Genomic DNA, 22931 nt, shown 5'->3' with positions numbered 1-22931 from the left:
CCGCACTGCAGTTCCTTCTGTAAATCCTCGCACAAACGAAAAAATGGCTGTCATCGAAATAAGTGTTCAAGGAATAGAAAAGCAACTGGAATCACTCAACAGAGGAAAGTCCACTGGACCTGACGGGATACCAATTAGATTCTACACAGAGTACGCGAAAGAACTTGGCCCCCTTCTAACAGCCGTGTACCGCAAGTCTCTAGAGGAACGGAAGGTTCCAAATGAATGGAAAAGAGCACAGGTGGTCCCAGTCTTCAAGAAGGGTCGTCGAGCAGATGCGTAAAACTATAGACCTATATATCTGACGTAGATCTGTTGTAGAATTTTAGAACACGTTTTTTGCTCGCTTATCATGTCGTTTTTGGAAACCCAGAATCTACTCTGTAGGAATCAACATGGACTCCGGAAACAGCGATCGTGCGAGACCCAACTCGCCTTATTTGTTCATGAGACCCAGAAAATTTTAGATACAGGCTCCCAGGTAGATGCTATTTTCCTTGACTTCAGAAAGGCGTTCGATACAGTTCCGCACTGTCGCCTGATAAACAAAGTAGAGCCTACGGAATATCAGACCAGCTGTGTGGCTGGATTGAAGAGTTTTTAGCAAACATAACACAGCTTGTTGTTATCAATGGAGAGACGTCTACAAACGTTAAAGTAACCTCTGGCGTGCCACAGGGGTGTGTTATGGGACCATTGCTTTTCACAATATATATAAATGATCTAGTAGATAGTGTCGGAAGTTCCATGCGGCTTTTCGCGGATGATGCTGTAGTATACAGAGAAGTTACAGCATTAGAAAATTGTAGCGAAATGCAGGAAGATCTGCAGCGGATAGGCACTTGGTGCAGGGAGTGGCAACTGACCCTTAACATAGACAAATGTAATGTATTGCGAATACATAGAAAGAAGGATCCTTTATTGTATGATTATATGATAGCGGAACAAACACTGGTAGCAGTTACTTCTGTAAAATATCTGGGGGTATGCGTGCGGAACGATTTGAAGTGGAATGATCATATAAAATTAATTTTAGGTAAGGCGGGTACCAGGTTGGGATTCATTGGGAGAGTCCTTAGAAAATGTAATCCATCAACAAAGGAGGTGGCTTACAAAACACTCGTTCGACCTATACTTGAGCATTGCTCATCAGTGTGGGATCCGTATCAGATCGGGTTGACGGAGGAGAATAGAGAAGATCCAAAGAAGAGCGGCGCGTTTTGTCACAGGGTTATTTGGTAACCATGATAGCGTTACGGAGATGTTTAGCAAACTCAAGTGGCAGACTCTGCAAGAGAGGCGCTCTGCATCGCGGTGTAGCTTGCTCGCCAGGTTTCGAGAGGGTGCGTTTCTGGATGAGGTATCGAATATATTGCTTCCCCCTAGTTATACCTCCTGAGGAGATCACGCATGTAAAATTAGAGAGATTCGAGCGCGCACGGAGGCTTTCAGACAGTGGTTCTTCCCGCGAGCCATACGCGATTGCAACAGAAACGGGAGGTAATGACAGTGGCACGTAAAGTGCCCTCCGCCACACACCGTTGGGTGGCTTGCAGAGTATAAATGTAGATGTAGATGTAGCGTATGCTGGGGACTGCCTTTCTGGTGTTAATTGTTGTTTTTTTTGTGAAGTTTTTTTCTGTTATATTAACTCACACTTAGAATGTCTCGAGTAAAAGCCATCGCATCTTGGCGGTCTGTGTATCTTCGAACGGGCACGATACCAGTTACTATAGCTTGTTGCTGTGCCTCAAATGAAACATATTGACGAAGAGTTCGTTTGTCAACAAACTACGTAATGTGTACACGTACCTTCTATTTCCTAAAGCGGGTTCTCTTGAATAACATACGCAAAGAAAACGTGGTGTAACATTACCTTTGCACCCGTACTACACATTTCAATGCTACCCCTGGATCATTCAGATTCTCAGCCTATTGTCTGCTGTTCTTAGATCAGGCATCTGATACCTACATTGTGACGCTCTACAGGCAAAAGCTCAGACGGTATGTCCGGAATACTTACAAACTGTTAATCTAAACTCGTACGCTAATTAGATGAAATTCTTGTTTGCAGCTGTACGTAATTAACATATAACATGGCACCAAATTCACACGTTCATGTAATTTCCATGTGATATTGTGCTAAGTCCTGGCTGAAACATTCTTCTCGCTCGTTGTTTGCAACAGGAGTCTAATTAAGGAACAAGGTCACAATCATTACCTTATATTTTTCGTTTGACTACAGGTGGGTTGGTTCAGATTCTGAATCCCTGCTTAGCTGATTATTGTTAACCCCTTTTCAATGCCAATGAACTTGTCACCTTAATAAGTGTGTCATCATTTTGCCTTATGAATATAAAAACGAGGATACCCTTAGTAGTCATCCTGGAGTCCGTAGCTAATATTACAAATGTATTTAATTACTTAATAGGGGATAGTACTCTTGCGATATAAGCCTACAGAAATTAGCTTATAATTTTATATGGCTACTTTTAAGGCATATAAACGCACACTTCCTAATCAGAAGTACTGAGACACCCCTATGCAAGGGTTAACCACTGTATGTCGCGAAATGCGGGCCCGCCAGTATAAAAGGAGGCTGGAAGTACTGTGTTATCAGTAGAGAAGCAGTAACAGCAATATGGATCGGTGAGGGTAGCTGAGTAACTTAGAAGGTGGACTAATCATTGTATGTCACCTGAGGACAAATCCCTGCTAAAGCTGTGCAGTCCGACTCTTGGTGATGTGGCTGTGAAGTGGAAACGCGAAGGAACAACCACAGCTAAAACGAGACCAGGCAAATCATGTACTGAAGGTTAAGTACCGTCGAACACTGTAGAGGGTGGTTGTAAAAAAGAAAAAAAAGTACGCGTGAAATCAGCAGAATGAGTCACTTGTGACTTTCAAAGTGCTACCAGCAGCCAAAGTAGGACATTAATTGTGGGTAGTGATTTAAACAAGCGGTGCAAAGGTCGAGCAGCTCCTGATAAGCAAAACATGTCTGTGGTCAATGGGAAGCGACACTTGAAGTGGTATAGAGGGCAATGCTACGGGGGAGTGGATAACTGGAAACTAGTGATATGGAGTGATGAATGATTCTATGCCGTGGCAATCCGATGGAAACTGATTCCTTCCGCTCAGTGCTGGATGAAGCCAGTGCGGTGCGCGCAGGCCCTTGGTTTGCCCTAAGCCTCAGAGTTAGGAAATAATATATAACAGCACTCCAAAAAAAAACTTCTCTTACTTTAATTTGGGCAAACTTAAAGATGAAACTAGTCAAATCAATGTCGCTAAGGAAATCATATTATGTGTTCACGAACTTGTTTAGGTGTTCTTGTTCCATGGTGTGGCGCTTTAATGTTGAAAACGAACATTACCCACTGCAGTTTAAGATCATCAAAGGCAAGTAAATACTTAAGACGATTTCTACATTTGGGAAAGACTATTCTAATGAATTTTTCATGAGTAGTTTATAGAACTGCAGTTCCAGGGGCTCGTGATTTTACCTATCAATACCAGCAGCCAAATGTGTTATGAGCAACTTACATTGAGCAAACTGCGCCAGTCACCCACCTAGGTTTTCTTCCAAATCGTCTGGGTAAGCACTGACGATAACTGGAGCTCTTTTTACGATCTCTTCTGTACAAATGGCTCTGAGCACTATGGGACTTAACTTCTGATGTCATCAGTCCCCTAGAACTTAGAACTACTTAAACCTAACTAACCTAAGGACATCACACACATCCATGCTCGAAGCAAGCGGTCGCGTGGTTCCAGACTGTAGCGCCTGGAACCGCTCGGCCACTCTGGCAGGTGATCTCTTCTGTTGTTAAATACTTAAACTACTGAAGTATTCCAAATACACTAGTCACTTGATGGTGCGCTTCTGTGTGTTTAACTAACGCAGACAACACGTTATAAATTATCACAGTAAACTCCTAAATTTCAAAGTGTTATGCAGGGGTTTGGCTTTCTCCTACTGTGTTGAGTGTATTAGAGCCTCTACAATGGTCGTACTGTATTTCACGTGCATCGTCTTGACGTTATATTCTTCACATCGGGTCAGTACTTTGGTTTTTGCCTCAGAATCTGAAAATGGTGACTGCTTTGCTTGGACGTAACCACGTAACAATTTATAAAGGACGTAACCCATATTAAGATGCAGAGAAGCGTTAGTCGCTTGCAAGCGTTCTAGGATTTAGTTCCAAGGTATAGTTATTTCCGTTTACGAAGTATCCATCTTCGAAAGTAGTCCGTAGGCCTTATTATAGCACTTTACTATTTTCTCCATGCTATTAGATACTTCATTCAAAACTTGATTGAGAGCGGTAATACCACATACAAGTGGTCTCGTAGCATCTGCTCGGGTCAGTGCCACTGTGTCCGACAAGATTTTCAAACTTGATTTTTTGAACTAGTTTCTTACAGTTCTTTCAAAAGAAGACTCCAGCGCTAGGTAAATCCGAAAAAGGATGTTAAATATCAGTGTAGTATTGTATTCTATTAGTCCACAGCAACAGGAAGAGAAACAACGACAGCAAAAAAAAAAAAAAAAAAAAAAAAAAAAAATCCAGGATCTGCGAAACTGCTACACGCTATACAACAGTAGTTCACCAACAGGAAAGCAAGCTCTGCTCTAGACGGCTGGTACCAGGTGTACTGTACGAAACACAGATGGAATGACTGTGGCACTAGAGATACAAAAATAAATATAGAGTCCATTAATCAGTTTCTTGTTGATAATCAATAGAGCCCTATTCTAGCTGATCGGATTGTTACAACTAGTGCGGCCTACGTTAGGAATCTCCCATGCAAGTTCTGCGGCGTTGTCAAATTAACGATACATAATGTATGATGTGGCCAGCGTTCAGTTTTAGAACTGAGCTAAAATTGTTACTACTCATTGTGGATTTGATCACCAACGTCTTTCCAATTGGATGGTAGGTAGAGTACCATTCACATCTGATTTCACAGTTTTATAGCCAGGTGGGAAGCCCCCTAATGGACGAGGCCCGCAGCATTTTCTAGCTCTTGCTACGTGGCTAATACGGCTCTGCTTCCGCTGATTTCATGCGTTTGTCTTACAGTTACTCTACAGAATGCTCAACGGTCCATGTCCGTCAGCATATGTGGTCTGCCTTGACTCGGTTTAGCTGCGATTATTCAGTTGCGTTTCCACTTCACAAACACATTGACGAGCAATCGACTTTGGCAGTTTTAGAAGGGCAGAAATATGCCCTCGATCGATTTGTTTCTCAAGTGACATTCAATAACTAGTCGACGTTCGAAGTTGCTGAACTCTCCCGACCAATTCTGCATTTTCTGCTTCCCCAGTGACAACAAAAGACTCTCCTTTTATGCTGACGTGTCCGCCTCTCATGACATCTAGCTGTCAATTGCGCATTACACAGCGATGTCCGGACACATGTGATCAGATAGGGCAGGTACACCGTGACACGTGACGTCCGCAGTGCTCGCTCGACTCGCACGTAAAATGTGCCCTGTGCCCACAATCTGGCTGCCATTAGACGTACTGGCACCGTCCTGACCCTAGTCGCGCGAGACACCGAAACATTCCGTGTGCCTTGGTAGCATCTCCAGCGTAATAACTCTCCTAAAACAAATGCTCGTCAATGTATGATGGTCGTTCTGTCTTATTTTCACTTTTCTTACAATTGTAGTTCTAAGATGATTCCCATTCATTCTCAGTTTAGCCGACGGTAACGATTTGCAGGTTTCCTGAGCACTGGAGACTCCGTGGTGCCTGGGAACATGGGATTCAAAGACCAATTGATGGCTCTGCGCTGGGTGAAGGAGAACATTGCTGCCTTTGGAGGGGACCCGGAGAACATTACACTATTCGGAGAAAGTGCTGGCAGCAGGTCTTGTCACCTTATCATGCTGTCTTCAGCTGCAGAAGGTGAGAAGGCCCACTTATTGTAAAAATAAAGTAAAATAAAATAAAAAAGTGAAATAGTCCATTTGAGATTAAGTGATTGACTTACGTTCTTTAATTGTTTGTCTTATTCACGACACAGTCACAAGAACATTTTACGAGAGTCGTTCAACAAGTAAAGCAACACTTTTTTTCTGAAAGGTTGGGTATATACAGCCTTCAATATATAATATTATTCCCCACTTTTTTGGCTACAAAGCCCTGTTTTCAAATCATTTCAGTCCAATGCGATGGCTTTTGCCCACTTTGCTGGGAGGGCCTATGTGCTCGCATCATACCGCTCTACTGGTCGATTTTGCAGCCAAAGTCTTGCCGCATCAGTAACCTCCCCAACGTGCTTCCTCGTTGGGCCAGACGGATGGAAGTTGCAAGTGCGAGATCCGGGCTGTAGGATAGATGCGGGTGAACAGTCCCATAAAGTTCAGTGAGCTCGTCTCGGTTGCGCTGACTTGGGTGAGGCCTTGCGCTATCATGAAGAAGCAGAAGTTTGTTTGCATTTTTGTGGGGACGAACACGCTGAATTAGTCTATTCGATTTCATGAGAGTAGCACGGGACACTATGGAGTTGTAGTTACATCATGCGGGAGGACATCAAGCAGAATAACCACGTCAGAGTCCCGAAGACAGTCGCCGTGACTCAATCGGCTGAAGGTACGGCTCTGAACATTTTCTTTGGAGGATAGGTGGTGTGCTCCACTCCATGGACTGCGTTTTTTCCGGTTCGAGGCGATAAACCAATGTTTCATAGCCTGTGACGATGTTTTAGAATATTTGTCACTGTCTGTCTTACAATGTGCAAGCAATTCCTCGTAGATGGTCCTTCGTTACTCTTTATGGTATTCCGTTAGGCGGCGAGGAACTCATCGGGCATACGCCTTTTAATACCCCAACTGGCAGACGAATGTGTCAGCACTACCAAGAGAGACGTCCTATTGAGGATGGAGGTGCTTGGTTGTGATCCGTCGATTACCGCGAATGATAGTGTTCGCACATTCCAACACTGCAGGAGTCACATCTGTGTGCTGCTGGCCGGCTGCGGGAGATCGGACAGGTTTGCACAACCTTATTGCGATGATGTCGGACGCCTCGCCCAAAGTCTCAACGCGCTTTTGTTCTCTGCCAAGTCTCCGTAAACATTCTACAAGCACCAATGAATGTCTGCGATGCTCTGTTTTTCTGCTAAAAGAAGTTCACTGTCAGGTCTCTGCTTGGAACACACATCTGTTACAGACGCCATTTTGAAGGCCATATTTAGCGCCGCCACCTGTAGGAACTACATGAAACTGTACGGGCTGAATTGGGAATATTCCACAATGTCCCATAACATATCCCGCTTTTCCTCAACGAAAATTTTCTGAGGAAGAAAATGCATGCCTTCAGACTGAAGATGACCAATGGCTGGTATGACCAACGGCTGGTCGAAACCAGGTACGACATTCACGAGTCTGTGTTGAAAAGAACATAAAATATAAATAAAATGTATGCAGATCTCGTTTTCGGGATGTGTTGGTACAAGTCTCACTATCCACTCGCTAGTGATAAAAATTGATTAACTAACGTGGTGGCATAGTGTTTAACACACTGGACTCTATCCGGAAGCAATGGACTTCAAATCTGCTTACAGCCACACTAATATAGGCAATCAATAGTTGCTATAGCTCACAGAGATATCAATCTGATTACTACATTCAGGTTAAGACTTATTTCAGTCTGAAAGATTGTACTGAGTGGCCGAAAAGAATCAACATCTACAATCTCGCTTCTTTCGACTTTTCCATAGCCTCATTTTATACGTGTTGCTCTGGCACCTCTGCATTGGATGAGCTGTTTTGCTGAAGGAAACTTCTTTCGCCTGCAGCCGTCTGCATCTGATATCTCGTCTCTGTTGGATATCTCAAATGATACGTGTTCTTGGATAACAGAATTCATAACGTTGTGGTACGGTCTCAATTCATTTCCGAATTCCAGTAAATCACCAATCCATTTTGTGCTCTCATTCATAATTTCACGATTTTCACTGTTTCACCTCAATTTTCCTTGCTAAGTCTGAACTCTATTCCGTTCAACATTTTTTTCTAGTTGTTCATACATCTACTATACCTACTATGCAAGCAGTTGTACAGTGTATGCCGGAGTGTACATTCTGCCTTGTGGCCATTCCTTTTTCTAAGGAAAAATGGTCGAGTGTATGCCTGTCTTGGATTCTAGTACCTCTTATCCCTGCTGTCCGTAGAATATGTATGCTGGTGGTAGTGGAATGTTTCTGCACCCTGAATAACTTTTCCCGAAACGAACGTCTCTTCACTGTATGGATTTCCGTTAAAGTTCACAGAGTGTTTTGGTAACACTTTTTTACTGAGGGAATCTACTATTAACGGATCTTCCAGTATGCATCTAAATTGATTCGGTACCTTCCTATGTTCCTAACATGAGTTAAGAATGGGTGGCACAAACGTTTCTTTATTCAATATTTAAAAGTCCTGATAGATATTATAAGTTTCTTGGTCACAAAACGTTTGAATGTGTCGAGAAAATTGAAGGTTGCACATAAAAAGATGTTGCCTCAGTTCAACATGGAGAACAGTTCCATCCATGCTTTGTCTTATATTTAAACTATCGACTTGCTTTCAACGTTAAGTATTGGACATACTTGACGACTTTGCTTTCGTGTTAAGTGCACGATTATGGTGACAGTATTGTACCGGTTGCATATAATTAAAGTACAGCAACTCAAAGAATTCAAGTGTAGACTGTAATTATTGTATGGCAGCGAAACTTGGCGGATATTCTAATGTGTAAATGCGGCACCGGTTTACGCTCGAAAGAAACTGGTTCTGATTTTGGCCACCAGATGCAAACCTGCGCTATGAATTCAAGAGAAACGTACAGAAATGTTTACATATGTAAAGGATTAGGAAAGGGGCGTGGGCAGAAAAGCGCAAACAAGTGAGAAAGACATAATGGTGATTTTATTGTTAGCCACCGATTTAACAATTTGTTCAATATCAGGCCTGGAGACGTCGACGAGATGGTATTCAGCGCCAGAATTGCACCTGGTGACCAAAATTGGAACTAAATTTTTTCGAGCATATATCGGAACTGCTCGCATTAACGTATTAGCGTATCTGCCACGATTCGCTGCCATACGATAATAACAGCCCACACTGGACCTTCACGGGTAGTTGATCTTAAATTGTAGTCACCCTGTAGGTACGTACTTTACCAAATTCTTCTCAGATTTTCATGTATCCTTTTTCATCTAAGGCAGTACTTTCTCCAGGTCCACACTAGTACTGATTTAGTTAATTCTTTCTCATGGCACACCACAAAGACTGGGTGCTAATTTATAGGATGGAGCGAATGTCACCCAATTTACGTAGATTCCCCGTCATTTCACATTAATTAATAAAACAAGCTACAGATGTGCATTTGATTGCCAGCCCCATGCACGCGTTCCAGTCGGGCGCCACTTAGTAGACCTGCGTGATAGTATCGCTGCTTCTTTGGCCTCGCAACTTCTTATGTCCCTTCAGAAGGCCAACGGGACTCCGTTCCAGGTGTTCAAACTGAGACATACGTGTTCTTAGCGAGAAACGCTGGCCAGTAGAGAGTAATAACACTTTTTGCTGCAGTTTGCTCCGTGCTGCAAGTTCACCTGTCGCCGGTTGCAGGGCTGTTCCAGCGCATGATATGTCAGAGCGCCGTGGCGTTCCGCGGCTGTTTGGTGCCCATGGCGGAGCGCACGCACCGGCTGGCCCGCCACCTGGGTCTGCAGCAGGGGGCCTCGTCCCACCAGCTAGCGGACTTCCTCAGAGAAATACCCGCCAAGGTGCTCGTAGAGCAGGCGCCCCTGGCGTTCTCCGCACAGGTAACTAATGCTGTCCTCAACCGTGGTAACGTTACATGATGTCTATCAGCATTACACTGTATGAAGCAATTCTGAGATTACCCTGATACACTCGGTTCTAAGATACGTTCATTTCTACGGGAGGGGAGGGGGGGGGGAGGGTGCGGGGGCAGGGGGAGCAGCGCTGTTGTTTCCATATCCTTCTCCCCCTCCCCGCCTAACTCTGCCTAATGTAAGCCCTCAATGACTGTTTCCAATGGCAGCAATGTACAATACAGTAGGGTGACAAGAGTCACAGGATAACGATGTGCACATATACAGATTGCAATAGTATCGCGTATACAAGGGCCGTGAATTGGTGGAGCTGTCAGTTTTAGTCAGATGATTCATATGAAAAGGTTTTCCAAGTGATTATGGCCGCAAGGCGGGACTTCGAACGCGGAGTGGTAGTTGGTACTACACGCATGGGACATTCCATTTCGGAAATGGTTAGGGGCTTCTATATTCCGAGAGCCACAGTGTAAGGAGCGTGTCGAGAATACCTAATTTCAGACATTACCTCTCACCACGGACAAAGCAGTGGCCGACGGCCTTCACGTGACGACCGAGAGCAGCGGTGTTTGTGTAGAGTTGTCAGTGCTAACAAACAAGCAACACTGCGTGAAATGAACGCAGAAATCAATGTCGGACGTACGAGGAACGTATCCTTTAGGGCAGCGCGGTGAAATTTGGCGTTTCTGGGCTGTGGCAGCAGACAACCGATGTGAGTGCCTTTGCTAGTGGTATGATATCGCCTGTAGCGCCTCTCCTGGGCTCGTGTCCGTATCAGTTAGACCCTGGACGACAGGAAAACTGTGGCCTGCTCAGAAGAGTTACGATTTAATTTGGTATGAGCTCACGATAGGGCTCGAGTGTGACGCAATCCTCCCGAAACCGTCAACCCAGATTGTCATTAAGACACTGTGCAAGCTGGTGGTGCCTCCATAATGGTGTGGGCTGTGTTTACAAAGAATGGTCTGGAATCTCCAGTCAAGCTGAATCGATTACTAACTGGAAATGGTTATATTCGACTCCGTGTAAACCATTTGCATGTTCCCAGATAATGCTGGAATTTTTATGAATGACAATACGCTATGTCACTAGGCCACAATTGTTCGCGATTGGTCTGAAGAATATTGTGGACTGTTCGAGCAAATGATCTGGCCACCCAGATCGCCCGACATAAATCCCATCGAACATGTATGGCACATAATCGAGAGGTCAGTTTGTTCACAAACCCCTGTACCGGCAACACTTCCGCAATGACGGCCGCTGTAGAGGCAGCATGGTTCAATATATCTGCACGGATCTTCCAACGACATGTTGAGTCCATGCCACGACGAATTGCTGCACTACTCTAGGCAACAGGAGATCGATGCGATATTAACAGGTATTCAGTGACTTTTGTCATATAAGAGTATGTGAGTATTGAGGAGTTGCAATATTAGTGATCCATCTGACACGATCGGACGGCGCTCAGGAAGTCTGTCTGGGTAGCTTCTGTTTTGACTCTGCAAGTGGTAACTGCGTGAAGTTTGTTTCCAATCATGCAACCTCTGAGAAATGTACGATCTCTTGTTGAACAGTTTAAGCCACCTAAATGGGGTCACATTGTGGACCTGCAGCAAGCTGGATAAATATATCAATAGTATGCTGCACATGGCTACAAGCTCTTTTGCGACTAAAACAGTGTTACCTTGCTACCTGTGATCCAAAGAAAATTTATTTCGCATCTAAACTAATTCCGACGCTCAAAAGATAGAGAAAGACTCGCCAGCCATTGCCTTTGGTATTAGAAAGTTTCACGATTTCCTGTACGGCTCAAAATTTCACTTGGCCAAGGATCATAAACCATTGGTATTGTTGTTTAATCTTAAAGTTAGACTCTCTGGCAAGACGGTTCCGAGATTACAGCGCTGGGCTTTATTTCTCACAATTATTTTTATGGTTTCAGTTCTTGATCTACAGAACGGCATTCTAACACTGATGCGCTGTGCAAGTTGCCCAAAAGTCCCATTATGAAGTAGGATAGGGAAGATGCTTTTAAAACAATGCTGCACGAATTTCACATCAGTATCAGATAAGTAGAGGTAGCCACAAGACACAACCCAGTGTTGTGCAACATTATTGTACCGGTTCACACAGAATGGCGGACGCCCATACCGATTGTCGATCTTAATTCAGTATGAAAGAGCTCCTCAGTGCCTGCCAGGGAGAGTTGTTGCTTACAACTAAGGGTGACGGATACCACATTGTAGTTCTGTCTTCGCTCCATCCACGCATCCTCCGGTTGCTGTATTCTTCTCACTGGGTACATCTCGCATGATAGCGTTAGCTCGACGCATATATTTTGGCCTGCGATAAACACCCACATTGATGGTGCAGGGACGCAGTATCAGGCCAGTCCACAGAAGCAAGCGACCCCTCCCCACAAATTTTCACTGTTGCCTGAGCCGATTCAGCGTGTACACTTGGATTTCGCCGGTCCATTTCTTGGGGAAATGCGGTTTATTCTGTTGGACGCCCTGTCCAACATCCCCATACACTAAGGACGTCCTCCATAACAGAGAGATCCATCTGAGTGCTCTGATAATGACTCCCATTTTATGGCGTTCTATTCTTGCAATGGTATCCAGCACATGACCACTGGTCCTTTCCATCCACCAACCTATTCAGAAACAGAGCGAGTGATCAGGACATTTAAGACCCAAATGAGTAAGGCTGCGCAAACCATGCCAGTGGATGACGCTCTTTCAGACTTCTTAGCCATTTACAACACTACGCCTGCAATTGGGTGTAGTCTCGTGGAGCTTCTACACGGAAGATGACCCCATATGTCATTGGGTATCTTGTGCCTGACACCCAACCCTCAGCAATCACATTTTACGCCCAGTTTCCTGAAGGGTATGATGGCGTGGGTCCACATGGCTGGATATCGACTGGACTAGACAGATGAATGCAACTTGAGCATAATCAGCTGGCAGCTAAAGAGCCAACTCCTCGACCTACAGCCTGTAAGGACGATGTCACCATTTCCGCTCAGTGTATAAGGCAACGCGACTCGCTACCCCAACATCGTGATTATTATTTAAGGTTACGGCAGTGTTAATTTTCCACAGTGTGGGGAGAGCATCCAAAAGAGGTTGAGCTGCTAACTCCGAAACCAGAGGACTAGCCCACTGAACACGGCAAAGATGAGTTGCCTCACTTTGTGCCGCACTAGGTTCCAGCAGCCATACCAGAGGATACTGGCGTCTCTCTACAACTGCTAGCTGGGCCTCCTGCGTCACTCTCTCTCCTCTACCCAAACCTTTAAGACTTAGACCTGGACATTATCGTCGTTACGTGACCATTAAGGTGGGAGGGATTGGGTATCCGCGACTGTCGATATTTCCATGGCGACGCAGGACGCCGACCAACGATGCTGGCAGCCAGCGAACTTGTCACGGCAGCCGCCTGCAGGACACGCCCTCGCCGTGTGTGTTTGAAAGAGCCTCTGGTGACCGAGACGAGAAGGGAAGACGTCTACAGACTCAGTTCACTTATGTGTTCGCTAATTTAGAAGCCAGATATGCTAATATTCTACCACGTATAGACGGTAGCTTTTGTAGGGGTATCTCTCTCCCTGGGTCTGCCCTCTTGGCATATTACGTGTGCTGTTGATTTTCTGGAATGTGTAGGTTTCGATTGGTTTAATTCTTCGGACGTTAGAAAACTCGCAGTTAACAACTGATACGGCCCAGGCGGCGTGCGATATATTCCCCCAGTTAAAACGTTTTATTCTTTTGAACTCGTACACCACGAACGAGCTGTAAAACATTCAAAAGTGATTTATTGATTAAAAGTACCTCGGAGACTGTTTACAGGCAATACGCGAATGTGTGATTTAGAACTGTCATTAAACTCTTGTAGAGACAACTATACGAACTTAAAATAATGTTCAACATGCGATGACTATAATTCAAGAATTTACATTAAATAATTACCGTTGGAAGGGCTCTAAAGAATGTTTTTCTATTAAAAAACAAGGGTACACCCCTTTATTTTGAGACTTTCATCAAAGTAACGATGAGATTTCCCAGCTTCCATTCCATTATTACAGTCCTTAACTTCAAGTACTTTGTGACTTCCATTCCTGACATGTTTCTCGAGGTTTCATTTCTGCTACCTCTCATTACTTTCGTATTTCTTCGATTAACTCTGAATTCACATTCTCTACTCATTAAACTGTTCATTCAATTTACTTTCACTGAGGATAGCTACGTCATCAGAGAATCTTATCACGACATCCTGTCACGATGAATTTTAATTCCACTTTCGAATCTTTCTTTTACTGCTTTCATTGATTCTTCCAGGTATTCTTCCAAGTGTACACTGACCAATGGGGCCAAACAGTACACCCAAGTCTTACGTGTATGTCTGTCCCCATTGCTTATCCCTATTTTTCTCTGGAATTTTGCACCATTGTCCATCGTCCAACGTTTCTTCTAGATCGACAGATCCTATCAATGTGTCTTGATTTTTCATTTGCATTCCTTCCATTATCATCCGCAACGTCAGAACTGCCTTGCTGATGCCTTTACCTTTCCTAAAGCCAAACTGGTCGTCTTCGAACAGACTCCCAGTTTCCTTCCCGATTCTTCTGTGTATTATTCTCGTCAGCAACTGATTGTGCGATACATCTCGCACTTGTTGTCTCCCTCAATATGCGAAACTGTGTAGATGATGTTTTTTCCGAAAGTCTCATGGTAGGTCTCTATCTCCAGTCTCATAGATTCTGCACACCAACGTGGTGGCTTTGTTGCCACTTCCCCCATGATTTTAAAAATTCTGGTGGAATGTCGACTATCTCCTACGTCTTATTTGGTCTTAAGTCTTTCAAAGTTCTTTTATCTCTTCTATATCGAATCCTGTTTCTTATTCTGTCACGTCAACAAGTAAGTCCCCCTCCTCATAGAGGCCCTCAAAGTACAGAAATTCTTCCAATCCATCTGTGGCATGAATCAGCAAACCAGTATTTAATAGTATTAGTTGAAAACAGTTTTGATTGCAATTTTTTAAAATTTTTTTATTATAAAAAATAAAAAAATAATAAAATTGCAACCAATACTGTTTTCAACTAATACCCTAAAAGCACTCTTTCCACCTATCCGATATCTCACCTCTATTTAACAGCGGAATTCCCATTGCACTCTTAGTGTTATCACTCTTGCTTTTAATTTCACTGAAGGTTATTTTGGCCTTCTACATGCCGAGTCAGTCCTTCCGACAACCATATCTTTTTTGATTTCTTCACATTTTTCACGCAGCCTCTTTGTCTAGCTTCCCTGTACTGTTTATTTCATTCCCAAGTGACTTGTATTTCTGTATTCCTGAATTTCCCTGATCATTTTTGTACTTCCTTCTTTCGTGGATCAACTGAAATACATCTTGTGTTACCCATCTTTTCTTCGCAGTTACCTTCTTTGTACCTATATTTTTCTTTCCACCATCTGCAACGACACTTTTTAGCATGTCTGAACCTCTTGAACTCAGCTACCTATTCAGGTGTTCATTATCGCAGAATCTATAGCCTCACAGAACATCAAACGTATTTCTTCATTCCTTAGTATTTCCATAACCAACATTTGGGACTTTTAACTCTTCGTGACTACTCCATAAACTTCAGGCTGCTCTTCATCATTACTAAATTGTGGTCTGAGTCTGTATCTGCTCCTGGGTACGCCTTACAATCCAATGCCTGATTTCGGAATCTCTTCGTGACTACGATGGGTTGTAACTGTAATCTTCCCGTATCTCCCGCCTTTTCGAGGTATACCTCCTCCTCTTGTGATTCTTGAACAGAGTATTCGCTATTACTAGCTGAAATTTATTGCTCATCTCAATTAGCCTTTCTCCTCTTTGTCCACATTCTCCCGTAACCCTTTCTTCCCTTACAACCGCATTCCAGTCCCTCATGACTGTTAGATTTTCATATGTCTCGACGTACTGAGTTACCCGTTCACTATCATCGTATACTTTCTCTATCTCTTCATCATCTGTCTGCGACGTCGGCTTGCATACCTGATCCACAGTCGTCGGTGTTATCGATTTTGATGTGAAGATAGCTATCACTGAACTGTTCACGTAACTGACTCCCTGTCCTACCTTCATATTCATAACGAATCCTACTCCTGTTATAGCGTTTTATGCTGTTGTTGATATGCCCCTATTCACATCTGACTAGAAATCGTTATCTTCTTTCCATTTCATTTCACTGACGCCCACTACATCTAGATTGAGCCTTTGCACTTTCCTTTCCAGATTTCCTAACTTCCCTACCACGTTCAACGTTTCACGATCCCCGCTCCAACTCGTAGAACTTTAATTTTTCGTTGGTTATTCAATCTTTTGCTCATGGACACCTCCACCTTGCCAGTCCTGTCCCGGGTGTCTGAGTGGGGGACTAGTTCGGAATGTTTTACTTATGGACAGATCTTCATGACACTTTTTTCAATTGAAGGGGTTGGAGACATACAGTCATAAGCCACATCGAACTAGTTTTGAGATATAGCTAGTTTAAATTTCCACGGCGGTCTGAAAATGTTTAATACAAAGTAGAAACCTTATTTCTACTGCAAACATATGCTTCATACTTGTGAAGCATGTTGTTAAATAGTCAACTGTCTGCTTACTATAAAATATTAATTTTAGAATGATTCTAATTAAGATGTAGTCAACGGTGGCTTATGACTACATCTCCCAAAAAGTTACTTAAAACATAAAGTATGAAGTTATAACTACTCTTACACAGCAAGTAGAATATATAATTTATACACATTAATATATACATATCAGGTATCTCAGATGTATAAATTACTTTTTCATTGATACAGTTACATCAAGGAAGTTCCTCTACCTCATCATTGTACACTTTATTTCCAGTGCATGACAGAAAGAAACCTCGATTTGTTGCAGGTATGTATGGTATAAGAGACGGTACATCATCAAGTTATTTTCTAGTTAACTGGTAGTGGCTTCCTGTACTTTACTGGCAGCTGATATGGATTTGGTTCAACTACCCTTCCTTTCCTTTGATACGAATATCCACTGACATGAAAGCTCCTATGTCTGAAGAAGAGTGCTTCACACTTAGCTTGAAGGGATCTTCAGACTCAAACTTAAATTGAGTAGCGTCACTGAAATGGTAGAGATCTCCAGACGTGGATTCTGTACGTTCTGAGATCAAGGTCTTCAGGCTTTCCAAACTTCTGATGTCTTCTCTTTCTATTTTAGTAACAATGAAATGTTTTGGACTCGCAGATATTATTACTTCTGCCCATTCATCTGGAGTGTACACTACTGGACGTCTGCTTCTTGCATACCGTTCAATGCGACCAAAATCACGATCACAAGGTAGCATGGTGTGACCTACCACAGGGAGCTAATGCTGGACAGAATCAAATCTTTTGGTAGCAACAAGAGACCTTTCCGAAGCAATAACAGTCCAATTCTTTGCCTGACCCTTGCTGTTGTCTGTGATTATGTGGAGATGTTTTGTCTAAGGATTAGCTGTCTCCAAGTACTTCAATAAGCAGCCCCTAACCTCATCTGAAACCCGTCCTCCATCTTTCTCGCTCCACAGAAACATATAATTCTTTTTTGATCCACAGTCATGGATACCATAGTTGTATGCTGGACCAACTGTTAGTATAGGTGTGGGGAACGTCTGCTGCATGTTCATTGCTGTCACATGATGCTCTTCCGAATTTTCTTTAGCCAGAGCAGTTAAAGAAGCAATCATACTTTGTCCTCTGTCAGCCTTTTTGAGATGCAGTTCATATTGTTGTTTATTTTCTGTGACTTCTACTGTACATAATTCTGGGTTATTTATTGCAATTACAAATTCATCACATTTTGAACAGGTGTCAATTTTTGTGTTTGAAGCCTATGTTAAATTCAGATACGAAAATTTCTCTGAATTCACTTTCAGATACTGCAGGAACATGCTTTTCCTTGCAGTATTCTGAGTATTTATCTTGAAATAAGGAAGCAATTGTGAGATCACAATCCAAATACACTTTATTTGGGTTCTGCTGCCTACTGTAATGACATATTTCGGTATGGCATTGAGAAATTCTCTAACACATTGTACAGCTTCGTCTTGAAATTTGTGTGGGTAGTTTTCCTGAAAGAAAATAAAGATGAGCTTCTATCCTATTCCTAATAGAAATATTTGTATAGTACTCAATTTGAGTACATCCCTAACTTATAGCACAGAGTAACATACAAACCTCTTCCATCTTCTTTTGGCACTGCAAATACCTGCTTCATTTGATGTAGCAAATTCCTCACTCTTCGTGCCTGTATTGGTAAGCCACCAACCGTTAGGAAACCTTCCTTGCAGATCATGACTTCTATTCCGCATACCCTCACATTATAAGAAAATGTAACATCAAAAATGGTTCAAATGGCTCTGAGCACTATGGGACTCAACATCTTAGGTCATAAGTCCCCTAGAACTTAGAACTACTTAAACCTAACTAACCTATGGACATCACACACACCCATGCCCGAGGCAGGATTCGAACCTGCGACCGTAGCAGCCTCGCGGTTCCGGACTGCAGCGCCAGAACCGCACGGCCACCGCGGCCGGCAATGTAACATCCCTGGATGATATTTTCTTGGAAGTATCTTTTGGATAGTTTGAAAGAAATTATGACAAATAAAACAAAATGAAATAAATATACAAAATATTAAACCATATGTATTTAAATAGTGAACAAACCTCCACTTTTTCGGTTCCATTTTCATACAGCTCATCAGGTAAGTATTCTGGGCATTAAAGTTTCCTATGTCCCAAAATGAATGAAAAATGTTTTCTGCCTCTCCAAGCAGTTTTGTGAAGCATTTATTTAAACAAGTACAGGGACTTCGTATAGTAGCAGCCTGAACAGTCCTGTGGGTTTTTAAAGACTTATACTGCTGACCAGCATTTCGTTGACATTTTGCTTTATTTTTCTTCCACTGATCAATATTTCGCTTTCTTTTCCCTGAAGGCTTTGGTTTTTTGGGTGATTCTTCATTTATTCTACTTATTTCAACTATAATATGAAGAGTCAAATAGTCTAAGAATTTGCGTGAGATATAGTCTTAAGCCACACAAAACATTAAATTTCGCTAAAATCACATTAATGAGAAAATATTTTTTACACATCTTTTGCCTTTGAAACTACATTATTTCACCATTAAGCAGTAATATAAATGTGCCCATCAAGTTTCATTAACACACAGGATGGCTGTCAAATGCGTTGGCAATGTTGAGAGAAACAAAGTCACAAGCCACAGGAAATTAATCACTAGAAAGAAATCGTTTTATATACTTACCGAAACTTCATGTGAGCTGGGACTGCTGGTCGATGTATGCCAAGATTCATCACTGTCAGGATCCAAAGGGTAAAGCTCTTCACTTCCTCTACTGTCTGTGTCAAATATGCGTTGAAGACCCGAAGACGCTTCTGACGTTCCTGACCCACCTGCCATTTTGCCGTGGCTTGTGACTATGTATCTTCTGAAACCACCATGAGATGGCACAACATAGAACTGCACTCCGTCATAGCCTGCCATCTGTTGCAGTAACACGGAACTTTTTCAACACATTGTGAAGAAGACATTGTTAAGAATGCCGCAAAATGAAAAACTCAGTTTCGTGAAAGTTGTGGCTTATGCCTATATCTCTCCGAGCCCTTCAATCACAGGCCACTTGTGCTGAGGATACACATTATATGTCTTTAATGCAGTGGTTTCCATTGCCTTTTGCACCCTCATGCTATTGATCATTGCTGTTTATTCCGCCTTCAGAGGCAGTTTCGCAACCCAAGGGTGTGAAAGTGCCCTGAACTGTCTGCTCCTGCGCCCTTTTTGACAAACCCGTTGGCTTATTGAGGGTGACTTCTTACGCCGGAATCTTCGGCTAACATAATCACGGCTTTTTTTTTTTCAAAATGTATTCATTTACAAAATTTAGCAGCAGAACTATCCTTCGAGGGGTGATACGACTCACTCTTCATGGTCATGTTGTTCCTATTTAGTCATAGGTCTCGAAAATTTATGTGCGACTTTGGTCAATGTGGTGAATAGAACGACATGATTGATCCATGAAACAGTGGTTGACGTTTATGTGAGACGATGAATCAGTGTATGGGACGCTCTCAGATGCCTCACTCTCTCTCTCTGCATGTGTGTGTGTGTGTGTGTGTGTGTGTGTGTGGATCTTACTGCAACATTCCCCTTACATTGGTAAGTTCATGTACCGGTGCCTGTACTGAACTAACCGTACATGCAAAAATTGTGTTTGAGGATGTGCAGATGCGTTACACATCGCCAAGAGTATCTATAGAGACCTTCTACATGGAGTTACATAGATGAGCTCGCTTTCGCAGCAGCTGATAGCGCCACGTCGTGAACTCGATGAGATATCAGAGTACTGTTTAGTGAAAATTGTAGGACAGTGAGCTAGACCTCAGTAACTAACACTTCTAGTCAATTTTGGGGATTTCAGCTTTAATGATGCGTGCATTTCGTGCCACAGCGCAATGCTAAAATAATTTTATAATCACTTATGTCACACAGCAATTTAATCCATTCGTGCCTGATATACAGTGGTTCTACATCATCATAATGGTGTCCGATGCAATAATTACTATTGTCAACACTCTGGCAGTCATTTTCTGTTGAATTTTGAGTAAGATTTTGACTTTAATTAACGATAGTTAAGTCATCAGAGAATAGTTTGTGCGGCCAATGATTAACGCGCGGCTGTTCGCTATGGCCGACGCCGAGAGATTCCCTAGCGGTTATGATGTCATTTCGGTTTCTAACTATTCGGCCAATCAGAGGTCTAGATTTTTATTACGTTTTGAGTACTTTGAAACAATAGTTATCGAGTACGTTGTTTCCTTGTGGATGACGCCGTGCCACATCAGCAAACTGCCACACTGGGAACTTCACTTCATCAGAACATAATGTTTACCTTCTGTCCAGACTGAAAGTCTTGTGCAGCATTGCACCACTTACGAAACCTATTTAAAATAAGTTTTACATCTCCGATAGTTACTTATGGATATCTACCTGAGTTCGCTGTGACAGCAAGGAAATTCCTTATAGGTGGCGTGATCCTATTGACCCATTTTCCGTGTTTTGTATTGCTCTCGATAGCTACGATACGAACGCTGATCTCAATGAAAAGTTTTAGATAGCAGAATACATCTTCCACTACAACAAAAAGATAGGAGTTGAGCTTTTCCTGATGTAGCATGTTAATTCTTATTTCAAAAATTACCACAGCTCGTAATTAAAAGAAATTGAACTGGCCGCTCTAATTATTGTAGGGGATTGGAACGAGGTTGTAGAGGAAAGAACACAAGAAAGAGTTACGGGATAATATGAGCTTGATATTAGGAATGAGCGAGGAGAAAGATTAATTAATTTCTGCACATATCAGATGGTGTTAGCAAATATTCTGTTCAAGACTCACAAGAGGAGAAGATGTACTTGGAAAAGAGCCGAAGACACGGGAAGATTCCAGGTCTATTACATCGTAATAAGTAACAGATTGCGCAATTAGATGTTAGATTGTAAAGCGTACCCAGGTGTACGTATACAACAATCAACCAGACCACTAACTTAATAGCTGGTATGTCTACCTTTTGCACGGATAACAGCGACGACGCGTCGATGCAGGGAAGCAATGACGCCTTGGTAGGTTATTGGAGGGATTTCGTTCCACCTCTACAAACCCAAATCATCTAATCCCGAAAATTCCGGGGAGGGGGCAATGAAATCTGACACCATGTTCAATCGCATTGCAGGCGAGTTCGATCGGGTTCAGATCTGGGGAGTGGGGGGCCACTGTGTTCCTCGAACCACTCTTTCACATTCCTCGCCTTGTTGAAAAATATCACTGCCGTCAGAAACATGATCGTCATGAAGGGTTGTATGTGGACTGCAACCAGTGTACGATACTCCTTGGCCATCATGGTGTCTTACACGAGCTCCACTGAACCCATGGATGCCCACATGAATGTTCCCCAGACCATAATGGAGCCACTGTCACCTTGTCTCCGACCCGCAGAAGAGGTGTGAAGGCGCTGTTTCCCTGGAAGAAGACGGATTCGCGCCCTCCTGTCATCATGATGAAGAAGGTACCGGGATTCATCAGACCATGCAACACTCTGCCACTGTGCCAACGTCCAGTGCCGATGGTCACGTGTCATTTTAAGTCGTAGTTACCGATATGTCGTGGCGATATAACGTTGGCAGACACATGGGTGGTCGGCTGCTGAGGCCCGTCGGTAGTTACGTTCGGCACACTATGTGTGCAGACACAGTTGTACTCTGCGCAGAATTAAAGTCTGATGTCGGTTCCGCCACAGTTCGCCGCCTGTCCCGATTTACCAGTCTACCCAGCCGACGGTATCCGACATGTGTAATGAGGGGTGGCCGTCCAGCGCCGTGACTTCTGGACGTGATATCACCTTGACTTTGACCTCGGCTTCGCCACTTGTTGAAGACATGCACCACAGCATTCCTCGAACGCAGAACAAGTCGTGCAGCTTTGAAATGCACGTGCCGAGGCTCCGGGTGTTCACAATCTGTCCTCTGTCAAACTCAGATCGATCGTGCGCCTTCCCCATTCTACACATGGACAGCAGGCGCTCTGATACAACACGCACCATGTGTGTGTCTCACTAGCACTCATTTCTCGCCAGGTGACGCTACTATCGGCTGGACGGGTGTATATCGATAGTAATTGGCTGGTCATAATTTCTGGCTGATCAGTATAAATTCAGATCGCGGATTAGTATTGAAGGTGAGTAGAATGAAGTTAAGAGTATCATACGGAAGAATTGGTATGGATGGAAGTAGGTTACTGAAATATTGAGGAATGGTGAGACGTGTGTTAAGTTCGATGAAGATGTGGATACAATGATTAGCAATATCACAGCAAGAATTTCGAGTGAAGAGGAATGTACATTTATAAAAAGGGCAAATACAGATGTTGGCCGGACAAACATAGTTACAAGAAAGGTACTGCGAAGAAACTTTTGA

The 22931-nt window shown here is 43.1% G+C and overlaps 1 protein-coding gene across 2 annotated transcripts in view; it reads left to right on the top strand.

Annotated features, from left to right (window-relative positions):
- LOC126457728 (juvenile hormone esterase-like) overlaps positions 1–22931 on the top strand; it is an 88480-nt gene that overhangs the window by 26759 nt on the left and 38790 nt on the right. The window contains exons 4-5 of one of the 2 annotated variants that reach the window (XM_050094264.1): positions 5735–5920; positions 9628–9824. In XM_050094264.1, the coding sequence (XP_049950221.1) occupies positions 5735–5920; positions 9628–9824 (383 nt within the window). The remainder of the gene's footprint in view (positions 1–5734; positions 5921–9627; positions 9825–22931) is intronic. The other variant, XM_050094266.1, reaches the window with a different exon arrangement.

This window comes from Schistocerca serialis, chromosome 2 (assembly GCF_023864345.2).
Source record: "Schistocerca serialis cubense isolate TAMUIC-IGC-003099 chromosome 2, iqSchSeri2.2, whole genome shotgun sequence".
In the NCBI taxonomy this organism is placed as follows: Eukaryota; Metazoa; Arthropoda; class Insecta; order Orthoptera; family Acrididae; genus Schistocerca; species Schistocerca serialis.
This window is presented reverse-complemented; position numbering and strand designations above follow the sequence as displayed.